The sequence below is a fragment of the Ostrea edulis genome, chromosome 6, assembly GCF_947568905.1.
Source record: "Ostrea edulis chromosome 6, xbOstEdul1.1, whole genome shotgun sequence".
Lineage (NCBI taxonomy): Eukaryota > Metazoa > Mollusca > Bivalvia > Ostreida > Ostreidae > Ostrea > Ostrea edulis.
In genome coordinates this window covers 85,145,165-85,163,992 of record NC_079169.1, presented here as the reverse complement: position 1 = coordinate 85,163,992, position 18,828 = coordinate 85,145,165, and the positions used below count along the sequence as shown (strand labels likewise).

General features: G+C 34.5%; 2 protein-coding genes across 3 annotated transcripts; one reads left to right on the top strand and one right to left on the bottom strand.

Moving 5' to 3' along the window:
• Positions 1–578: 578 nt before the first annotated feature.
• Positions 579–11,413, bottom strand: LOC125646297 (SPRY domain-containing protein 3-like). 2 transcript variants are annotated; one of them, XM_048872527.2, is made up of 11 exons: positions 11,296–11,413; positions 10,190–10,344; positions 9,851–9,966; positions 9,257–9,344; positions 8,751–8,910; positions 7,942–8,130; positions 7,230–7,379; positions 7,033–7,090; positions 6,438–6,500; positions 5,473–5,663; positions 579–5,223 (listed from the first exon to the last, which is right to left on the bottom strand). In XM_048872527.2, the coding sequence occupies exons 1-11, from the start codon at positions 11,323–11,325 to the stop codon at positions 5,089–5,091; spliced, it is 1,335 nt and encodes a 444-aa protein (XP_048728484.1). In that variant the 5' UTR covers positions 11,326–11,413; the 3' UTR covers positions 579–5,088. The 2 variants fall into 2 exon arrangements, with proteins under 2 accessions (XP_048728484.1, XP_048728485.1); XM_048872528.2 differs by lacking the exon at positions 11,296–11,413 and adding an exon at positions 11,001–11,139.
• A 669-nt stretch (positions 11,414–12,082) lies between these two features.
• Positions 12,083–18,011, top strand: LOC125647739 (uncharacterized). The gene is made up of 3 exons (XM_048874538.2): positions 12,083–13,535; positions 14,004–14,141; positions 17,520–18,011. The coding sequence occupies exons 1-3, from the start codon at positions 13,298–13,300 to the stop codon at positions 17,798–17,800; spliced, it is 657 nt and encodes a 218-aa protein (XP_048730495.1). The 5' UTR covers positions 12,083–13,297; the 3' UTR covers positions 17,801–18,011.
• The last annotated feature ends 817 nt before the right edge of the window (positions 18,012–18,828 follow it).

The following is an 18,828-nucleotide window of genomic DNA, read 5'->3' as shown; positions in this document are numbered from 1 at the left end:
ATCTCAACTTAAATCAAAGTTATTTCTTATTTTATAGCATTATTACGTCATGAATATGAGTTCTTCCCGCCTTTTTTCAAAAAGGGCTTGATAGCTGTTAAATTTCATCCAGATTGTTGCTATAAGGTGTGCCCATCCGGCGAGCAAAATGAAATTAATATATATTGTGTATTAAGAGAAGATGAAAAATGTGTTTGAATATAAATTTGCTCGACCCATGGGCTGTATGTTTTCTGAAAGGAAAACCTCCTGAATTTATGAAATTTTTCATTGATTTTTACATTTTTTGGCAATTTTATGCCAACTTTACGCTCCTGTCATACAACACAAAGCAATTTTGGATCAAATTAAACGTAGTTTGGATTTGCTATATGTATTCCTTATTTGAATGCCAGATTTTGGGACTCCTACTGAAATCATCTATTTTATGGGCCAGATGACTATAGAAAATCTCTACTTCTTCACACTTTATTGCGACACGCTTTCACCGAGACCCATCCCATGATTCCAACAGGAGTTTTGAGAGGATATTTGAATTTAATTCCTATGAACATGCATTGAAATAAAGAAAACAATCATTCCAAAAAGCAGGAAGCATTTTATTCACTTCAAATGGCATAACAACCGTAACTTGTATGACATCTTTGAACATGCTACCCAATAAACTTCAGTCTTCCAGTCTCCACACGACAAAAGGGATACATATAACATGAATAAATAATATATATAATACTGTACATGTAATGAAGTCTCATAATAAAATTACACATTGATCCAAACTGCCATCATATAAAACAAGTAAATGATGAACTTAAACTGAGAATGATACGATGGTACCTTATATTTCTAACTTCAACAAACCCACATGATAATTATTGGTGTTACATAATCTTGTACTATATAGTAGATGATCTCTAAATCTTGTAGAATACCAGAGGTAACATCAACCAAAAATGATTTAAAATCATTATCAATTCTAAAATATAGCGTTTATTTAAGAGGGAAAAACCCACTTTTTTGCCTGATACATGATCATAAGGTATTACTGTAAATTATATTTGAGACATCAAATCCAAGGCTCATTAATCAGCAGAGCGGTCATTTTATCATTAGCATACATGTAACAGCCAAAAATTCAATCCTAGTTCATTGTTTTTTAATCAATTACAGTCAAACCTCGTTATCTCAACAAACTCAACGGGGCAGAGAAAAAACTTCCAAAATATCTGAGATGTTTGGGTTAAAATACATTTAAAAATGTAGTTGGGACTTCCAACTTACTTCGCCATATCCATGGTTTTTGACATATACATGGTTTTCGACATATTGATGTTCAAGATAACGAAGTTCAACTATAGTTATAAAATTAACAAATTGCAAGGAATGAGGCCTGGTCCTCCATAACACGATTTCTAATGAAACTGTTTATTTTCTTGCCATTCTTACACCATTTATTTATTTTTATAACACATATATATATAATGAAAATGTGTATTTTCTGGACATTCTTACACCATTTATTTAATTCTATTACATATATATAATGTATATAAATTTTTGTTTTCAAATTTAAAAATCTAACACAAAACACTAACAATATTTGAATTAGAAAAATACTATTTTTCGATAATATACATATTTGTGGAAACAAACAACAAATTATGTGTAACAACAAGACACAACAGAAACAATGCCACTCACACTGGGTAATGAGTATACCCTGCATACTGGTACATGCAAGTCAAAACTGAAAATTATCATACCTACAAATACCCATCACATTCTTCTCCATCATTCGTTTAGAGAAAGCCGTCAAATAAAACCCCAATAAATAACCTAGACTCGCATCTTATACTGCCAGGCTGCTTGTTTTTTAAGTTTTTGGGGTTTTTTTCAGTTGTTTTTTCCGAATCATCAATGCAAGGTTTTGTAACTTTTATTTACACATATCATATTATAGACCAATGTGAACTGATATATGCACAAATATGACACAATCTGACAGTAAAGAGTAAACAAGAATTTGACTTAAAATGTGCACAATAAAGAATATAGTTTAGCAAACTGAAAACTTAAGAGTAGTTGAAGCCGATGCACAATTAGGCATAATCATGACTTTTTAAACACTTCTATTTCACTTTTTTGACTTTACATTTCTGTTGTATATGACAATGGGTAGATATTTTCACTACAGTCAAACCTCATTATCTCAAACTCGACGGGACCAAGAAAAACTTTGAGATGTCCATGGATTCGAGATATCGAGGGTAAAATACTTAAAGAATAAATGGTTGGGACTTCTGAATCACTTTGACATATCCATGGCATTCGAGATATCGAGGGTAAAATACTTAAAGAATAAATGGTTGGGACTTCTGAATCACTTTGACATATCCATGGCATTCGAGATATCGATGTTCCAGACACCAAAGCTCAACTGTAGAACTAGCAGTTTTACTTCAGCCCTAAAGTTTTTAAATATGGAGTACGGTAAATTGCAAATCAGATCTCTTCTGAAAATATCGGAGATAATTTTTCTATCAGCATTATGTAAGCTCTCACCCTCACATACAAACACAACATTGTCCCAGCTAATTCTGTTGCTAGGGGATACTAACCCTGTTTATGTCAATTGGCAACTCAAAATACATGCATGAGAATGTTAATTCCACTTCCTAATAGGAGTCTAATAAAATCTGTGTTTAACAACAGAAAGTATAACTAACAGGAAGTGTAATTAATAGGAAGGACCTAGATTACTTATTCTATAAATTAAATTATCATACCGGTATATGTATCAGCAATCAATCGGTATAAAAAGTAGAGGTATTTGTCCCAAAATAATTGCAGGCTTTCAAGTGACATTTTGCAAAAAATAAGGGCCGTTTTTAGGGCAAAATTATCAAAAAATAAGGGCCTTTTTTAGGGCTTTTTAGACAAAAATAAGGGTTAAATTTACAAATCAATAGGAAAGAAAAAATGTTTTACTCACCATTTGCAAGAACAATAATACAAAAACTAACTACCCACTCAGAATATCATACCAGTGGTCATCAACAGCCATATTCAGCACAAACCAGGTGGACTCCCATGGCTCACAATCAATGCTGAATATAGCTGATAACCATCAAGATGTCTTCTGAGATGTACATTTAATCAACATATTCATTTTCTGAAAGTATACTAAGACTAAATTTAATAAATTCCAACACTTACTTTATGTCAAATTTATTTAAACTTTCAAAATTTGAAAATGTAGGAATTTTAACAAAAAATTAGGGCTTTTTTAGGATTCTAAAGCTCAAATAAGGGCTGTTGTAGAAAAATAAGGGCCCATTTGAAAGCCTGTAATTGAAGGAAATATATCTTTTTTTCCAATAGATGATAATATGTTTCATCATGCCAGTATACCAATTACCCTTAAGATCTATCCTAACCTTGTGTGTCAATGAACAAAAAAAAATAAAAATAATTCACTGTAGTGACAGAAGAACAGCAAAACGTCACCTTTCAAACTGTATTCAACAACATTCGTATTTGTTACCAAAAAAATCATCAGTAACACAAAAACATGATAAAAACAGGACAGCTAAGACAAAAATATTTCATTACCTCAAGAACAACCAAAAAAATGCATAATACATTCAAACCTGTTTCAATCAAATGGGATATAAATTCAGAAATGAGTCCGCTCTTTCAAAAAACTACAAACATGTTAATAAAATATGTAATAGGGATATCACAGCTCATTTAGTATCAAGTCCATCTTGATATCATTGATATCTGCAGTGCTACTGTTCCCGATATGTTGGATTTTGTAGTAAAGACTGCTTCAAAATGAAAGTTAACATACTCAATGGAACAGTCCCTGGATATCCATCTCAATGTTTAAAACATGTTTAAAACACTTACCACTTTATACTCAATCAAAAATTCATTATCACTCGAAATCAGTTGAAGAACAAACAGACATCCTGCACACACTATGCCTGTTTTAGCAAAAGCTAACATGGATTTTGAAAACAAAACAAAAATTGGATGGCACTTTTTGGCACAAAGTGTGGCACAGTCTTAAATGTGTGCTTATTCAATATTATTCAGGCAATAGTGCAATTCAAATGTGAAATTAAAAAAAAAAATTGAATAAAAAAAATTCCACTGCGCTCACCGTCTTAAGAATCTTCTGGCCACAGAAGATATCAAATGAAGACCTTCTCAACAGATGTCAACAAGAAAACATGGCCATGATCATAACAAAGAGACGATGGAAATGGATAGGCCATGTCCTTCGTAAAGACCATGATAACATCTCAAGAACAGCCCTGTTTTGGACACCTGAGGGGAAATGAAAGAGAGGAAGGTCTACGATAACATGGAGACAAACAGTAGAAGCAGATATGAAATCTTACCATCAAACCTGGGGAACTCTGCAAAAGAAGGCAACCGACAGACAGGGATGGAGAGACTTCGTTGCTGCCCTACATGCCAGAGAGCTTAATGGGCAGAAAGTAAGTAAGCGCTCCCCGTCGCCCTTCCCTTCCTAATGAAAGAATGAACCGATCAATACAATTCTTACTTAAGAAAAAAAATATGAGTAGCTTTCAAAAGACTCGCATAATGACCAAACATTATGAGTTCACAAATTACAGGTTTTTTAAGCCCCCCACCCCCCACCCCCCAACATTATCCTGTATTAGAAATACTGAATTGTTGATATTGTTTAAACTTGAATTTACCATAATTCCAGACAAAATATAAAACCAAACCCTGTTTTGTAATTATCCCTCCATGGTACGGAATGTAGCTCTTTGTCAGTTGAGACATACTAACATGTTTTGATCAGAAAAACTACACTTTTCCTTTGAATTTGGTCAAAATCCTGATTTCTCTTTATTCGTGGCAAATCTACTGCCAACCATGAAAATTCCCTTCTTGTCACTGAGTGCAGAATATTGCCAGTATTCCGTGAACAAAGGTTGGCAAAAGTGTCAAGTTTCCATTGCATTGTGTTCTGTGGGACTTACTTAAGCTATTGGAATATATCAACTATGAAATACTTGTAGGGAAAAAGCCTAAAGATTACATAGGTCATCCTGTCAAAGGATGCAAGTCCACTCGCACCTTTTCACAGCTACTAAGCATTCCAACTGTCGGGAAAAATCCACCTTTTGGTATAGAAACCTGTTTCGTACCTACGATTTTTCCATTTCTTGTGAAAAATACCTGGAAATCAAGAAATCAAGTTTGTAGAAACATTTAGATCATATTCTATAGTAGGCAACTTATAAACAACAGAGTTCTATAGCTGCATGTACATCCATGCTATCTAAGTCACCATCACTGAGGGCTTCAAAGATATAATGTTCATTAGTGATAATATACACTCTAACACAATAAAATGGACAATACAAATGACTGAACGCACAACACACGAGTCCTACCTGTAAAACCACTTAAACTCGAGAGTCCTACCTGTACTTTGGTTCCCTGTTCATCGTTGCCGTGTCTCCACCACATGTTCTCATCCTCGGAGTCCGAGTCTGAGGGATATTCATCCAGATCCAGTTCTCGATTACTGACATCCGGATCATCCGGAGACTGATCGCTGTCTGCTTCACTGTCATAGTCATTAGGGAACAGGATTCCACAACCCATGATATCACCTGCAATCGAATGAGAATGATGAAATGCCCGAGATTTCTTTTTAAAAGCTTATCAACATACCGTATTACGGGTATTTTCTGTGCTTAGAAATTTTTGCAATATGATCTGTAAATAGTAGCAAATTATATCATGCGTTTCCAATTTCTGTGGTTTCATTATACCTACATGTACCTATGAGCATATGATATATATATTTTACGATTGTAATTTTTGTGGATTTTTCCCATCTGCAAAAATGGACAACTGCAGAAAATACCCATTATATACGGTATTCTATACTGTACACAGTTATCTTGAGAAATACAAATGACTAGAGATGGACTCAAACTTCTATTTCACATTTTTTATCTTTCAAAGTGAGGTTGCAGTAGCAAATACAATGTATTTTCCTTATGAACATCATAAAAGCTGCACATTATGTTATGTGGTACACTGCATGTACAGTAAAACATGGTTACAACAAAAATGCTTAAAATTAATTCATATTACAGCAAAGTTATTTTCATTCTCTGTAGTTTTAAAACATAATATGAACTTATTGGATAATGTAACAAAATGTGTTCATAATGAATCAAAATATTTAGTCTCCATCACTTTGCTGTAGGCATATTTTACTGTACATGTATATGACTAAAACTGAAGTTTAAAATCTGCATAGAAAGTTAATAAACTGTTAACAGAAACAATTAAATGACTTCACAAAAAAAAATGTATATTTCAAGACAAAGATGAATAAATGTTCTATTATGTATTGCTGTATTTCTGTATATTACCTTTATGACATTTGGGACCAAATGGCTCACCCACCCCAGAGCCAACAAATATTTTACCATCATCTACAAAAGCAACACAAGAAAATAACCAAAAATAAAGTAAATCTGAAACCCCTCTTTATTTAGCTTTGAAGATGATCTTGGCATGGAAATATTCTAAAATGTAAATACATATAAATCATGTCTACATTGTTATTGCTTTACATTTGTCATTCTTACACTTATTTCAATGAAGACCCTTCTGATATTAAAATGATTTTTTGTATATTTATATTTGAATATTTGCACACATATACAGGCATGTAATAATCATATTTTTGTTTCTGTTTTCTATTGGTATTTCATAATATTGTGATACATCATGGTCTTTTGGTTTAAAATCTTACTTGTCATTGAAATTTACCTCTACTATAAAATCTGACATTGATGAGAATAAATATGTACATACCTTTTGATTTTTTAGAATTTTTTTTCGTAAAGGATTTGTGATGTATATGAATTTGAAAATATCCAAAAAAAATTCCCAAGATGTGAGGGCTATATTATGAAGGATCTTGACATGGATACAGATACAAACAGAAGGGAGCATACTCGCCTGCATGATAAGCTACTGAGCCTTTGTTCCACCCAGGATGTCGATTTTTCGGATAATTCTATTAATAAGAAAAAAAGACTGTTAGTTTTTCTGCATATGCATGAATTCTTAAGCTTGGTTCACTTTCCTGCATGAATGCCCCATTAGATTTTCTCTAAGTCTAATTCTAAGAACTGTTGAACACGATGAACACTTACCCTTCTAGCAATTCCTATAGCAATATAACAGTTTTCTCCAGGGTCAACAATTTCGATTTCGTAGTAATGATTCGTGGTATCTAGAGGAAACCTGGCCTGAGCTAGTCCTACATCATGGATGCTTTTTCCTCTGCCAGAATACTCCAACATCTGTGAAGTCGTAGAAAGCATTTCATTGTATAAACAAGATAAGGCATTCGAGTGCTACTGCTTCAGGTAAGGTAGAGCCTACAGGTGTATACACAATTATATAGTCCATCATGATATCATAACTGTATGCAGATTCACAACATCACGAGAGCGATAATGCATAGCTTACGTTAAATCATGATTTCTATTTATCCATTATCATATAACATAGTAGCACTCATTTGTAATTATTCAGTCAGATTGTACTAATCTATATAGGTACATTTAAAAGTATGTAACTGAATTTATTTGCATGTTTTCTGTAGATAAATTTATTGCCTCTGTCCAAGTGACTACCAATAACCACTTATCTACCAGCACCTCATCGTCGCAAGCCACAGCATATTTATGAAAACGAAGAAATTGGCATGCAGAGAGCCACAGATGAAAGGGGAGAGGAGCATACATTTCAGCCGTGGTTCGCGGCGATGCCAGCACCTGCATCTGATTATGTGTAAAGTTTGGGCCTTACAGTGCCACTATCAGCACTTCCATCTGAAAACCTTTCAAGGTAGGGCCTTACCGTGCCGTTGAGTTTGACATCATGGAGACGAGACCAATCATCCTCCCCATCATCCACCGCCATTAACTCCAGATCCTCGTAGTGCCACTCTGCGTCAAGCATGACCTTGACCTCCTCTCCCTCGGAGTGCATACCTACTGCGGGGTAGAGGTTCCCGTCTGGTGGTAACATTGTCATGACAATGCCAACCTAAAATTTTAAATATAAATCACAAACATTCATAAAGTTCATACATGTACACCTCTAATATTGTAAATATACAAGTTATCAACAACATCCATAAAGTTGATACATGTATACATCTAACATTGAAATCATGGAAAATGTTTATACTTATTGCATTGCTTCACACAAGTTTCACCATATGCTAAAAAGAAGCATGCACAATTTCATACTTCTAGATCTATTATCATTAATACATGTCCAAGTGAACACTTTTTACTTAAGGAGGTACTCTACATCCTCACAATGGCTGACTTCCTTTTAAAACATGGATGAAAATATAAACATCAGCAATATTTGTCTATTCATTTCAAAATCTTATTGCCTAGCTGAGTAGCTCAGTAGGTTAGAACACCATCTGCTGATCTGTAGATCGCAGGTTCAATTCCAGTAGGGTTTTTTTTTTTTTTTAGATTGCTTTCAACTAAAACTGCAATTTTTGACTAAATCAAGTAAATTTGAAAATTTTCTATTACAAAATATTGTTGTACATATCCTATACTTTTCATCCATATCAAATTTCTCTGGTGTAGCATACCTCCTTAAGTCAAATCATGAAATCTCACTCAGGAATGAAAATTTGATACCTCTTTCCCATTGTGTGTGAAGAAGACCTTGGCCATGTTCTGAGCTGCGGGGTTTTCCTGGTCAGCATTGGGCTTTGGAAATTTGATTCCACAACCTATTCTATCCCCAGCCTGGGACTTGGGACCAAAAGGTTTACCAAATCCATTGGCTTTGTACAATCTGAAAAAGCCAAAACATAGTTTCACTTACTGTCCATGCAATTATTTTAGCAGGATTAAAATTTTAGCGACTTTGGGGGTGAAGCAAAAGCACTAATAAAATATTGAGCTCAAATATGAAAATCTTTATTCATTATTAAAATTTCATGGTTTGGGGTAAATTCCGAAATAATTCTGGTTTGCTGCCAAGGTCTTAAAATAGATTTTGTCATTCTTGGTTCCTTCAATCATACCATGAAAATTACTCCTCATGTCTTTAACATCCAATGAAAATTCCTGTTTTCTATCAATGACAACACAGGTGAAACATATTCTCTATATCAGCTGATTACATTATGTCAACTTACTTTCCATCATCTGCATGGTAACCCACAGAGAAGGCTCTCCACCCAGGCTGGGAGTCTGTTGGATACCTCTGAGGTACCAGACCAACACCTGCACGTGTAACAATGAATTTAAGATTAGAATTTTTTTTGCTCTCTCTCTCTCTCTCTCTCTCTCTCTGACAAATATAAATGCATGATACACTTTATACTCCTTATGAAACCTATATAGAAACATGCTATATAGAAACATGCTATATAGAAACATGCTATATAGAAACATGCTATATAGAAACATGCTATATAGAAACATGCTATATAGAAACATGCGCTATATAGAAACATGCTATATAGAAACATGCTATATAGAAACATGCTATATAGAAACATGCTATATAGAAACATGCTATATAGAAACATGCTATATAGAAACATGCTATATAGAAACATGCTATATAGAAACATGCGCTATATAGAAACATGCTATATAGAAACATGCTATATAGAAACATGCTATATAGAAACATGCTATATAGAAACATGCTATATAGAAACATGCTATATAGAAACATGCTATATAGAAACATGCTATATAGAAACATGCGATAGAGCTCTCACCTATAGTTGCTAAGTTTCCACTGTCTAGGATTTCAACTTCAAAATAATAATCTTCTGAGGATAGGGGATCAGAGGCAATGTATATTCCCACTTGATTGTGTGGGTTTGCTAGATAGCTGAAAATTTACAAAAATCACATCAAATAATAAATAGTTATGTTAAGGTTCATTCTAAGTGTATTTTCAATTTATATTTATCTCATCATCAGCTTTTTTTCTGAGCAACAAATATGAAGATAAGTACATGTTATATGAATCCCTATCTTTTTCACCTTTAACTAGTAATGCAAGCTTTAAAAAAAATATATTGACACACTCAAAACATGATGGATGACTGTACCTTACAACATCACCATCCACCATGACCCTTTCATAACGCGGCTTTCCTGGTTCTGCTGGACGAACTGGAAAAATATCTTGTGCATGGCGTATGCGATGTCTCCTCCAAACATTCATCATCTGGTTCTGAAATCGCATCTCCATGTCGACTAAATCCTGTTACCAAAATTCCATATAAGTGTACTCAACTGAATTTATAGAAGAATGGAATAATGAGTTGACTTTGAAAGTGAAATATAAAGAACACAGAAGTTACATTAATGTGCAAAAATATGACCTCCAATTACTGATTTATTTACATATATTCATAAATTCACACATTGATGAAAGGGATCTTTACCCTCACTATAATCATTTAGTTTACATGTTGTGATTCTTGAATCAAAGATCTAATTATGAACAGGGATGTAATTCATGTAATCCAGCAGGAAAAAAAATACACCAACGCCCATAAGATAATAAATAGAAATGGCACATCAAGTTATTGATATTAAATCAAGGGTGAAATTTCAGGGAATATTGAAATATAGTTTTTGCATCTGTATTAGTTAATGGAAATTAACTCAATACTGAGCAAAGTTTATCCAGAGTTTCTACTTCAAGATAGAATTGAGAAATTAATGATTAAATTTCATGTCATCAATATCGCTTGTACAGTGTAATTTCACAATGTTTAATGAATGTAAAAAATTATCATAGGGAACTTCCGAAATTTATTGTACACTTATATAACTACGTTAGTATCTAGATTCCAGATTCTTTTACTTTTTAAAACACTTTACATGCTTTTACAACTCAGTATAGGATAAAACCATTTCAGTCGCCTGCCAAACCGAGAATCTCCCAGACTGATAAACCTAATCTTCGCCGTAAATCAATTCTAAAATTCGTCTACATGTTTTCATGTGGCGCAATTTCCATGGAACGACTATGTTGTATGATTTATAAATAGAAACAAATGCGGACGTTTAATAAAGTGAAAACCGAGAGGCAACACGTAGAACGAAGTGACGACACGTTTATATATTGCAATCACTAAAGATGCTGACACAAATACCATGGTAAAAAAATCAACCCATATCTTTAAATTCCATTTTGCATACTCACACGTATTGGATCTACGTTCCTCGCTCCCATTTATTTTTTACACAAACAACTGTTGATTCACAATCATGTTTCGCCATTTCCGATTTTTTGTAAATAAAAATCAGGTCGTACAACAAAGGTGTCGAAATGTCCTTTTATGTTGTTAAGTCGTTCGTGTATCTCTTTGGTAATCCGATTTATATTTTATATGTTACTGTAAAATCTTTTTTATTATTAATATCATCATTATTATTTTGAGGTAAAATTGATGATTTATATGAGTGTGTGCCAAAATTTCAAGTTTATTTTCAAATTATCAAAAAACAGCCACAGGGCACCTGACGGACCCAAACTCCCTTTGAGTTTGATCCACTCCCTTTTTTAATGTGCAAAGAAATATTTCGTGGATTCTATGTTGTATTGTATTCAATTTTTTCAATTTCCCATGTCATGCTGAACTTTAAGTTACACGGTTTACGATCCGAAGCGGATCCAGAAATTTTACACACGAGATGCGACCTAAGTTTGTACCGTTCCCGTCCATAAAAAAAAGGGGGGGGTCCCAAATAGACAAAAATTACCTTCTTTGTTAATTATAGCAAAAAATTTCAACCAAAACGGAGTGTAGGGTGTAGAGAGAAGTTTACAACCCCCCTAATCCCTCTAGATCCGTATCTGCTGTCTCCAAAAAAGTCTAGATACTTTGAAATAGTGAAGACAACAGCATACACATTAAACACCGCTATATTACAAGTTGTGATGTGATGATGGAGAAAATCAATGAGAAGCATCCATGGGTAACCGGCTTAAGTTCAATTTAAAAAGCAAACGTCGAAAAGATGCTCCACCTTAGTTTCAACGTGAAATTGTGTGCTTGGTGGAAGGTTTGAAATTGCTGTTCGTTTCACGTGCAGATGCTTATGATAGATTTAAATATATCTAATGAAACATAATCTATTATATCTGTTAGTAAAGGACCTCTCCACTTTAGCTGTAGTCTGTGGTCCCTTTTTACCATCCCTCTTTTCAAAGAAAAATTGATTTATCTATTATACTTTTTGATATATATTAAACACTGATGTATCTCAAGTAAGTGCACAGTGTACAGTCCTTTTCCCATGGGATATTGGAAAGAAGGGGTATAAAACTAAGTTTTAGCCTGAAAACAACTACCCGAGGTCAATGAAGGTAAAGAGAAAACATGTAGTTTTTGCAGATTTTTGTTGTATTTATTTTTATGAATTTCATGACCAGCACAAGATTGTCCAGTCTTGCCTTTTGGGTATAATTTTCTCTATTGCAAAAAGGTGTTGTAATAGAAAAGAGAAATCTGAACAACATTGAGTTCGATATAAACAAAGGTTTTAAAAACTGGTCACTCTAGATGAATATCAATAGGAATTTAAACAAAAACAGACAATTTCAAAACACGGCATAGCTCTTAATGTTAGCGAACTTTTCAGAAAATAAAATGTCAAGCCTCTATGTTAAGGTATTAATGAACATCTTAGGGCATTGTAGATTGCATAATTCAAACTTTAATGTTTTACTAAGTCATCGGAGGCCTGTGTCACAGCTAAAGTGGGGAGGTCCTTAATTTTGATTTAAGGACAAAATAATTAAAGCTCCCCACGACAGACATCACGACAAGAAGGATAAAGATGTTCTATTTGAGGATTGATTCACACCTTATGATTCCCAACAGCTGTTGTTCATTTCATGTCAATTCCTCCTATTTATATCGGGGTTTTTTGGGGGACAAAAGCTTGTATCATTTTAAGTATAACTTTGCAGCTTTTTGTGTTGTCTATCATGCGCGGACAGACCGACACAGAAACTTTAATCCCCCTCTTCCTTTCTTACACTATGTTGTGAACACACCACTAATAGCTACACATGTACTTAAGAGTTGGTGACAAATCGCTTCCTTCCTTTTGCGTGTTCCTGCTTTCCATGTTCCTTATTACACATTGAGTTTGCACTTCATTCAGACAGGATTTCACGTGAAAAGAAAATCAACAAAATGCCCTCCAAAAGAATGAATACGTACTTCAAAGATAAAATAATGGCTGTCGTTTCTGTGGTGGCCATTATTTTTGCATTGCTGGGTATTTTGTTGGATTGCTGGTGGGAGATGGAGGTGACGTCATCAACGACCGTTGACCTTGGGCTCTGGGCCAGTGTTACGTGCGGTTCAACTTTAATCGGTGTGGGCAATGTGTCGACCTACGCCTGTTTCCAAGACGACGCAGACAATAACGGTATTTCAAATTTGGATTCAGTTAAGGAAATCTAGGTTGTTTGTATTATGAGGGCAAAAAAACAACAACATTGGAATATATGAGTAAAAACAATGGAATATATGTAGAAAAACAATGGAATATATGTAGAGAAAAAAGGGAAGTAAATGATCTGTATTGGTTTTACTTTTTATACATTTATCCCTTGTATTTTATATAACTTGTTTCTTTTTATTATAACTTCATAAGAGTGTTGTTACACAACGAAAGCATTTATTCTTTCACGTGCAGAGGAGGGACATCTGTCACTGTCCATTTGCAAAGCTCTTTATAACATTATGGCATCTCTTAAAAGTAGTATTATTTTTACATCAAAGTGGGGATGCGAATATATGTAGGTGGATCCAAAACATCGTTGGATATTCGCATTGAAGACAAAATTAATCATGGGTATATACCAACTAAGAATTTTGTTTATATTCAATACAGGTTGGGTGAAGTTTGTACGAATAATTTCTGCCTTTGCGACAGCCCTCCTCGGTCTAGGTCTCCTGATACTATTAGTATATCTCAAGAAGAAAAGTCAAACAGTTAAGAAGTTTGCAGGAGCCGTGGTGTTTATAGCCGGTGGGTATCAGTCTACAAACGCTAGCTTATTGTATATATCGAAGTGTGTTATCTAACCAACGAATGATTTTTTTTTTTTACATGAATTGTACTAATTATGACACAGAACGAGATGCAGACATATTGAATAGCATAACTTGCACACTGTAAATTGAATACTTCACTGCAGACAAATTGAATAGCATGACATGATAACTACTGGAAACCGTAAATTGAATAGCACTACATGATAAACGGGATAATTTCAGCTTCGACATCATCAGCTTTTCATATTTAATAAATAATATGTAGCAATATTCCATTATCACCTGTATATGGTGTTTATATCTCTCAACTGATTCGATACGCAAGAGCTTGTTCTGCTTATGATCAGTTTAAATCGAGGCAGGTTAATGACAAAGTTGATGGTGCAGGGGTTTCAACAGTCTCGTTTAAAGTCGGCATTTTGGAAATTCTATGGTCGTTATAACAATCTAGTTTACCAATACAACCTATCATTGGGTCAAATGCTGTTTGACTTGTTTCATACCAATTGATAGGCACTGATTTTGACTACGGATTTGACTAAACGAGTTCGTTTATTATGCGGATTGTTAGACCGTTCTTGGCACACTGATTTTGACTACAGATAACTCCGTTTACCTGACCAAGATATAAGACTCACGGCGGGTGTGACCTGTTGACAGGAAATGCTTACTTCTCCTAGGCACCTGATCCCGCCTCTGGTATATCCAGGGGTCCGTGTTTGCCCAACTTTCTATTTTGTATTGCTTGCAGGGGGTTACGAGATTGATCATTGTTCGTTATCTTCACCTTTCATGATAACTTTACAGCACACTGTAAATTGAATAGCGTTATGATAACTTTACAGCACACTGTAAATTGAATAGCGTTATGATAACTTTACTGCACACTGTAAATTTAATAGCGTTATGATAACTTTACTGCACACTGTAAATTGAATAGCGTTATGATAACTTTACAGCACACTGTAAATTGAATAGCGTTATGATAACTTTACAGCACACTGTAAATTGAATAGCGTTATGATAACTTTACAGCACACTGTAAATTGAATAGCGTTATGATAACTTTACTGCACATTGTTTCGTGTTTGTATAATGACAACAGTGTAAAAATATACATGAATGCTTAAAATTATCATGTGTTCAATGATTCAGAAACTTTGGTTGAGATTAAACAAAACAAAAATCCATAAACAAAACAAAATTAGAATAGAACCTTTTATTCATAGATCACCATCGAGGTAAATATTATACAATTATTGCTGTTTTTGAGGTCAATACGATGATCTAGACACCTGAGGAGTACAATATTCACCGAGCCCGAAGGGCGAGGTGAATATTGTACTTCGAATTGTTTTATTATATGATTAAATGATTAAAAAAACCTTCAAGATTGTTCTTTGCTTTAATTGTAAGTTTCAACGACCTATTTTTGGTCCTATGTGGAAAAAATATTTCCTTATGTTCACCTGGAAGGTCACGTGCAGGTAAACATAACGTAGTATGAATTCTACATTGTTGGATCTCAGTCAATTAGAGAGCTAGGAATTATTCAATCATATAATAAAACAAATTATTCTTATAACATTGGACAAAAATAATTTGGGAATTTTCAAGTATATAAGATTGGTTATTATTTTTGGTTGTCAAATCAAAGCACGCGCATCCTGCTACTTTCGACTAGGTCGTGTACTGTATAGCTAGAAACAAAGATGACCAACCAAGTATCGCTCTTTAGTAACCGGTTTCAATGTTTTAAATCGTTCAACCACATAGTAAACAAAAACTGGCGGTTCTATACAATCACGTTGGGTTAGGTAATGCACTATAACTGTAAACAAAGATGGCCGACCAGGTATCATTTCGTAGGATCTGGATGTTTCATTCAGATAATAAGACAATTATTGACCGGGCTTGGTGAATATTGTACTGTGCATGTAGCTAAGTCATCGTATTGACCAAGAAAATGTTAATAGTTTTATAATATTGATCTCAAAATTGTCAATAATTGTATAATATTGACATTGTCTCAATACTTTTCTTTAAAACGTTACAAGTTATCGCCTACTGCATACTTGTATGTCGACATGAGAGAACAATAACAGTTACAATTGACTGAGGCTATTGACCGATGAAATGTAGTCTATACTTGGTAATTATCTGCGTATCTTCACGTGTATGTTTCTTCATGTAGTGAAGTTAATTGGTGGCCGTGTAAAGTATAACACGGTGAGAACTATAGGCAACAAAGTTGGCAACTGAAGGTGCATTCGGTATAGCCATCATTGTGTATGGTGAATTAAGATGAAATTATGGCAAATCTTTAAAGACATTGGAATCACAGGTCCTCGATCACTGGACCGCGTGACGCCCACCCTTCTGTGCTTTCCCCAATGTTCGGCCATCGACTGCAACGCCACTATAGAAATGTTTTTGCAGTAGAGATACGGATGTAAAATGACTGCAGAATTTTAAATATTGGTTATAACGAGAGAGAAATCAAGTGCCGCCAAGCATCAGTTTTGTTAGAGTCAATACTGATGCAGGGGAGGTTAAACGGTCCAGTGATTGTCAGCTTTTGAACAGTGTGACCCTGAATAAATCACGCTTACTAGTACATGTAAGTCTGCTTGCACAAAGTCCCTCTTTGAATTCTCAAAAATATCAGAAGTCCTCTTCGACTGATTGTCTATATTTACATTTCCAGTGTTTTTGCCTTTGATATCTCTACAAATTGCGGTGTTGGTCATTTCCTCATGAACGCGTTGTGAACAATGCGCGTATGAATACAGATAGATATAGTTATTCTATCACAACGGCCAGTAATCCCGACATTTCTGAAAGTACATGCGGGTATGAACTGCAACGCTTCACGCTAGTATACCTTTCATGGAGTGCAAATATAACGTGCTTCGTGAAGCATACCGACGTGCAGCGTTGCAGTTCATACACTCAAACGAACTTTGTTTTCTAACTGTACACCAGGTGGATCTCATTCGCAATACGCCTTCTAATCACTCTAGTCAGAAACTACTGCTTTGGTTTTATGAGTTTATTTTTGGGGTGTATTTTTTGTTCTGTTGTTATTCTTCTGTCCCCCTCTCTTTTTCTCTCTCCCACTCGTAGTTATTATGTTGGAAGGTTAGTAAGAAAAGGTTAATTCTAAAATTTTCGGATCTTCTGAGTGATGAAGTTGAGAAATCTTGTATATATAGCCATGCTTTTGGAGAATGGTCTTTTGCTTAAGTTTGGGGTGTGGGGTGTGAATACAGGATCTATGAGGGTGATGTATGCGATGTTCGTGCAGTGTTGTTTTAAGAAGCTTATTTAATGTTTTTTCTTCGTTTTGTAGGTTTGCTGTTTTTCATCGCCAATTGCGTGGTCATGGACCGCGTGAAGAACCTAACGTCGGGTTTCTCAGCCATTTTTTACTACCCTAACAGAGACCGGATACTCCGACCCCACACTCTCCCGATCATGTTTTTATCTTTCACCTTTTTGATGTCAAACATCGTTGCCGTTGGACTGATAATAAATATGGACTTAAAAGAAGCTCCGCCAAAAGACTTCTTCCTGGAGCGTTCTATTAGCACGCAGGCTAAAACTACTACTACTGTTAAAACATCAGTATAGTCACAAACAGTAGTCATGTGTTTAACTATACTCGATGTCCTTTACTCATTTCAGAATTTGCAGATCCAATCCAAAATTAATGATCGGCAATTAGTTGCTTTAATATCACAAATTCTGTCATTGATATATATGCATGCACAGTGTATATATTTATGTATTGCGTAAAAGTTTTACACATAAAAATGATAAATACATATGTACTGAAACAAAATATTCGCATGTTGAAAAATTTGTATGTACATGCTGTAGATAAGTGAAAGAAGTTTTATTCTTTTGTTTTCACATACTAGAATGGTGGTTTTGGGGATATTTTGCTCATTAAGCTTGAAGATGGCTCGACATCTTGAATATTTGACGGAAATCAAAAATACTTGCATTCAACGACATACTCTGTCAGAGAGAACAAAAGCCAACAGTTCCCTCGCGACAAAAATATCACATACTGTAAATGCATTATTATGGTACTTCAACATCATTGACAGTGGTCTTCTGTTTAGTACATTCAATAAGACTTCTCTCTCTCTCTCTCTCTCTCTCTCTCTCTCTCTCTCTCTCTTGGAGACTGATCATGTTGTTTTTCCTTTTGCGAATTAGTACATAATGAGATGAGCTATCGAATTTTTGTTGACTTGGACATTATATTTGTACAGAACTTTAGTGTGGGTAATGATGCTAAATGTATAGACTTCAAAAGATATTTTTAAAATGTTGAACCATCGCATCAGAACAGTGAATTTGAAACTCATACAAATTACAGACACGTGACTCTGTAACAAGATATCGATTGGTTACCTTAATAATAAAGTAAGGTACATGTAACTATATCGTTACACGTCATATGAAGTTATGATAGGAGACAAGACGGGATTTAAACCCATTTCTGCAAATTTTCTATATTTACATGCACAAACACACAGAACAGGCACCTAAATCTCGGCTGAATATTTCGACTGTAACCGAATCTCGGAGCAGTCCTTCATAATTCATTTATGGTTTATTTTTAAGCTTCGGCCGGTTGCACTTAGGCG

Bases quoted from the DNA above. Each gene is read 5' to 3' on its own strand.
- LOC125647739 (XM_048874538.2), top strand. From the start codon at position 13,298: ATGCCCTCCAAAAGAATGAATACGTACTTCAAAGATAAAATAATGGCT. The intron at 13,536-14,003 runs GTATTTCAAATT...TATTCAATACAG, and splicing joins AGACGACGCAGACAATAACG to GTTGGGTGAAGTTTGTACGA. The intron at 14,142-17,519 runs GTGGGTATCAGT...TTCGTTTTGTAG, and splicing joins AGCCGTGGTGTTTATAGCCG to GTTTGCTGTTTTTCATCGCC.
- LOC125646297 (XM_048872527.2), bottom strand. From the start codon at position 11,325: ATGGGAGCGAGGAACGTAGATCCAATACGT. The intron at 7,091-7,229 runs GTAAGTGTTCAT...TCTTATTAATAG, and splicing joins CTATAGGAATTGCTAGAAGG to AATTATCCGAAAAATCGACA. The intron at 6,501-7,032 runs GCGAGTATGCTC...TTGCTTTTGTAG, and splicing joins CTCAGTAGCTTATCATGCAG to ATGATGGTAAAATATTTGTT.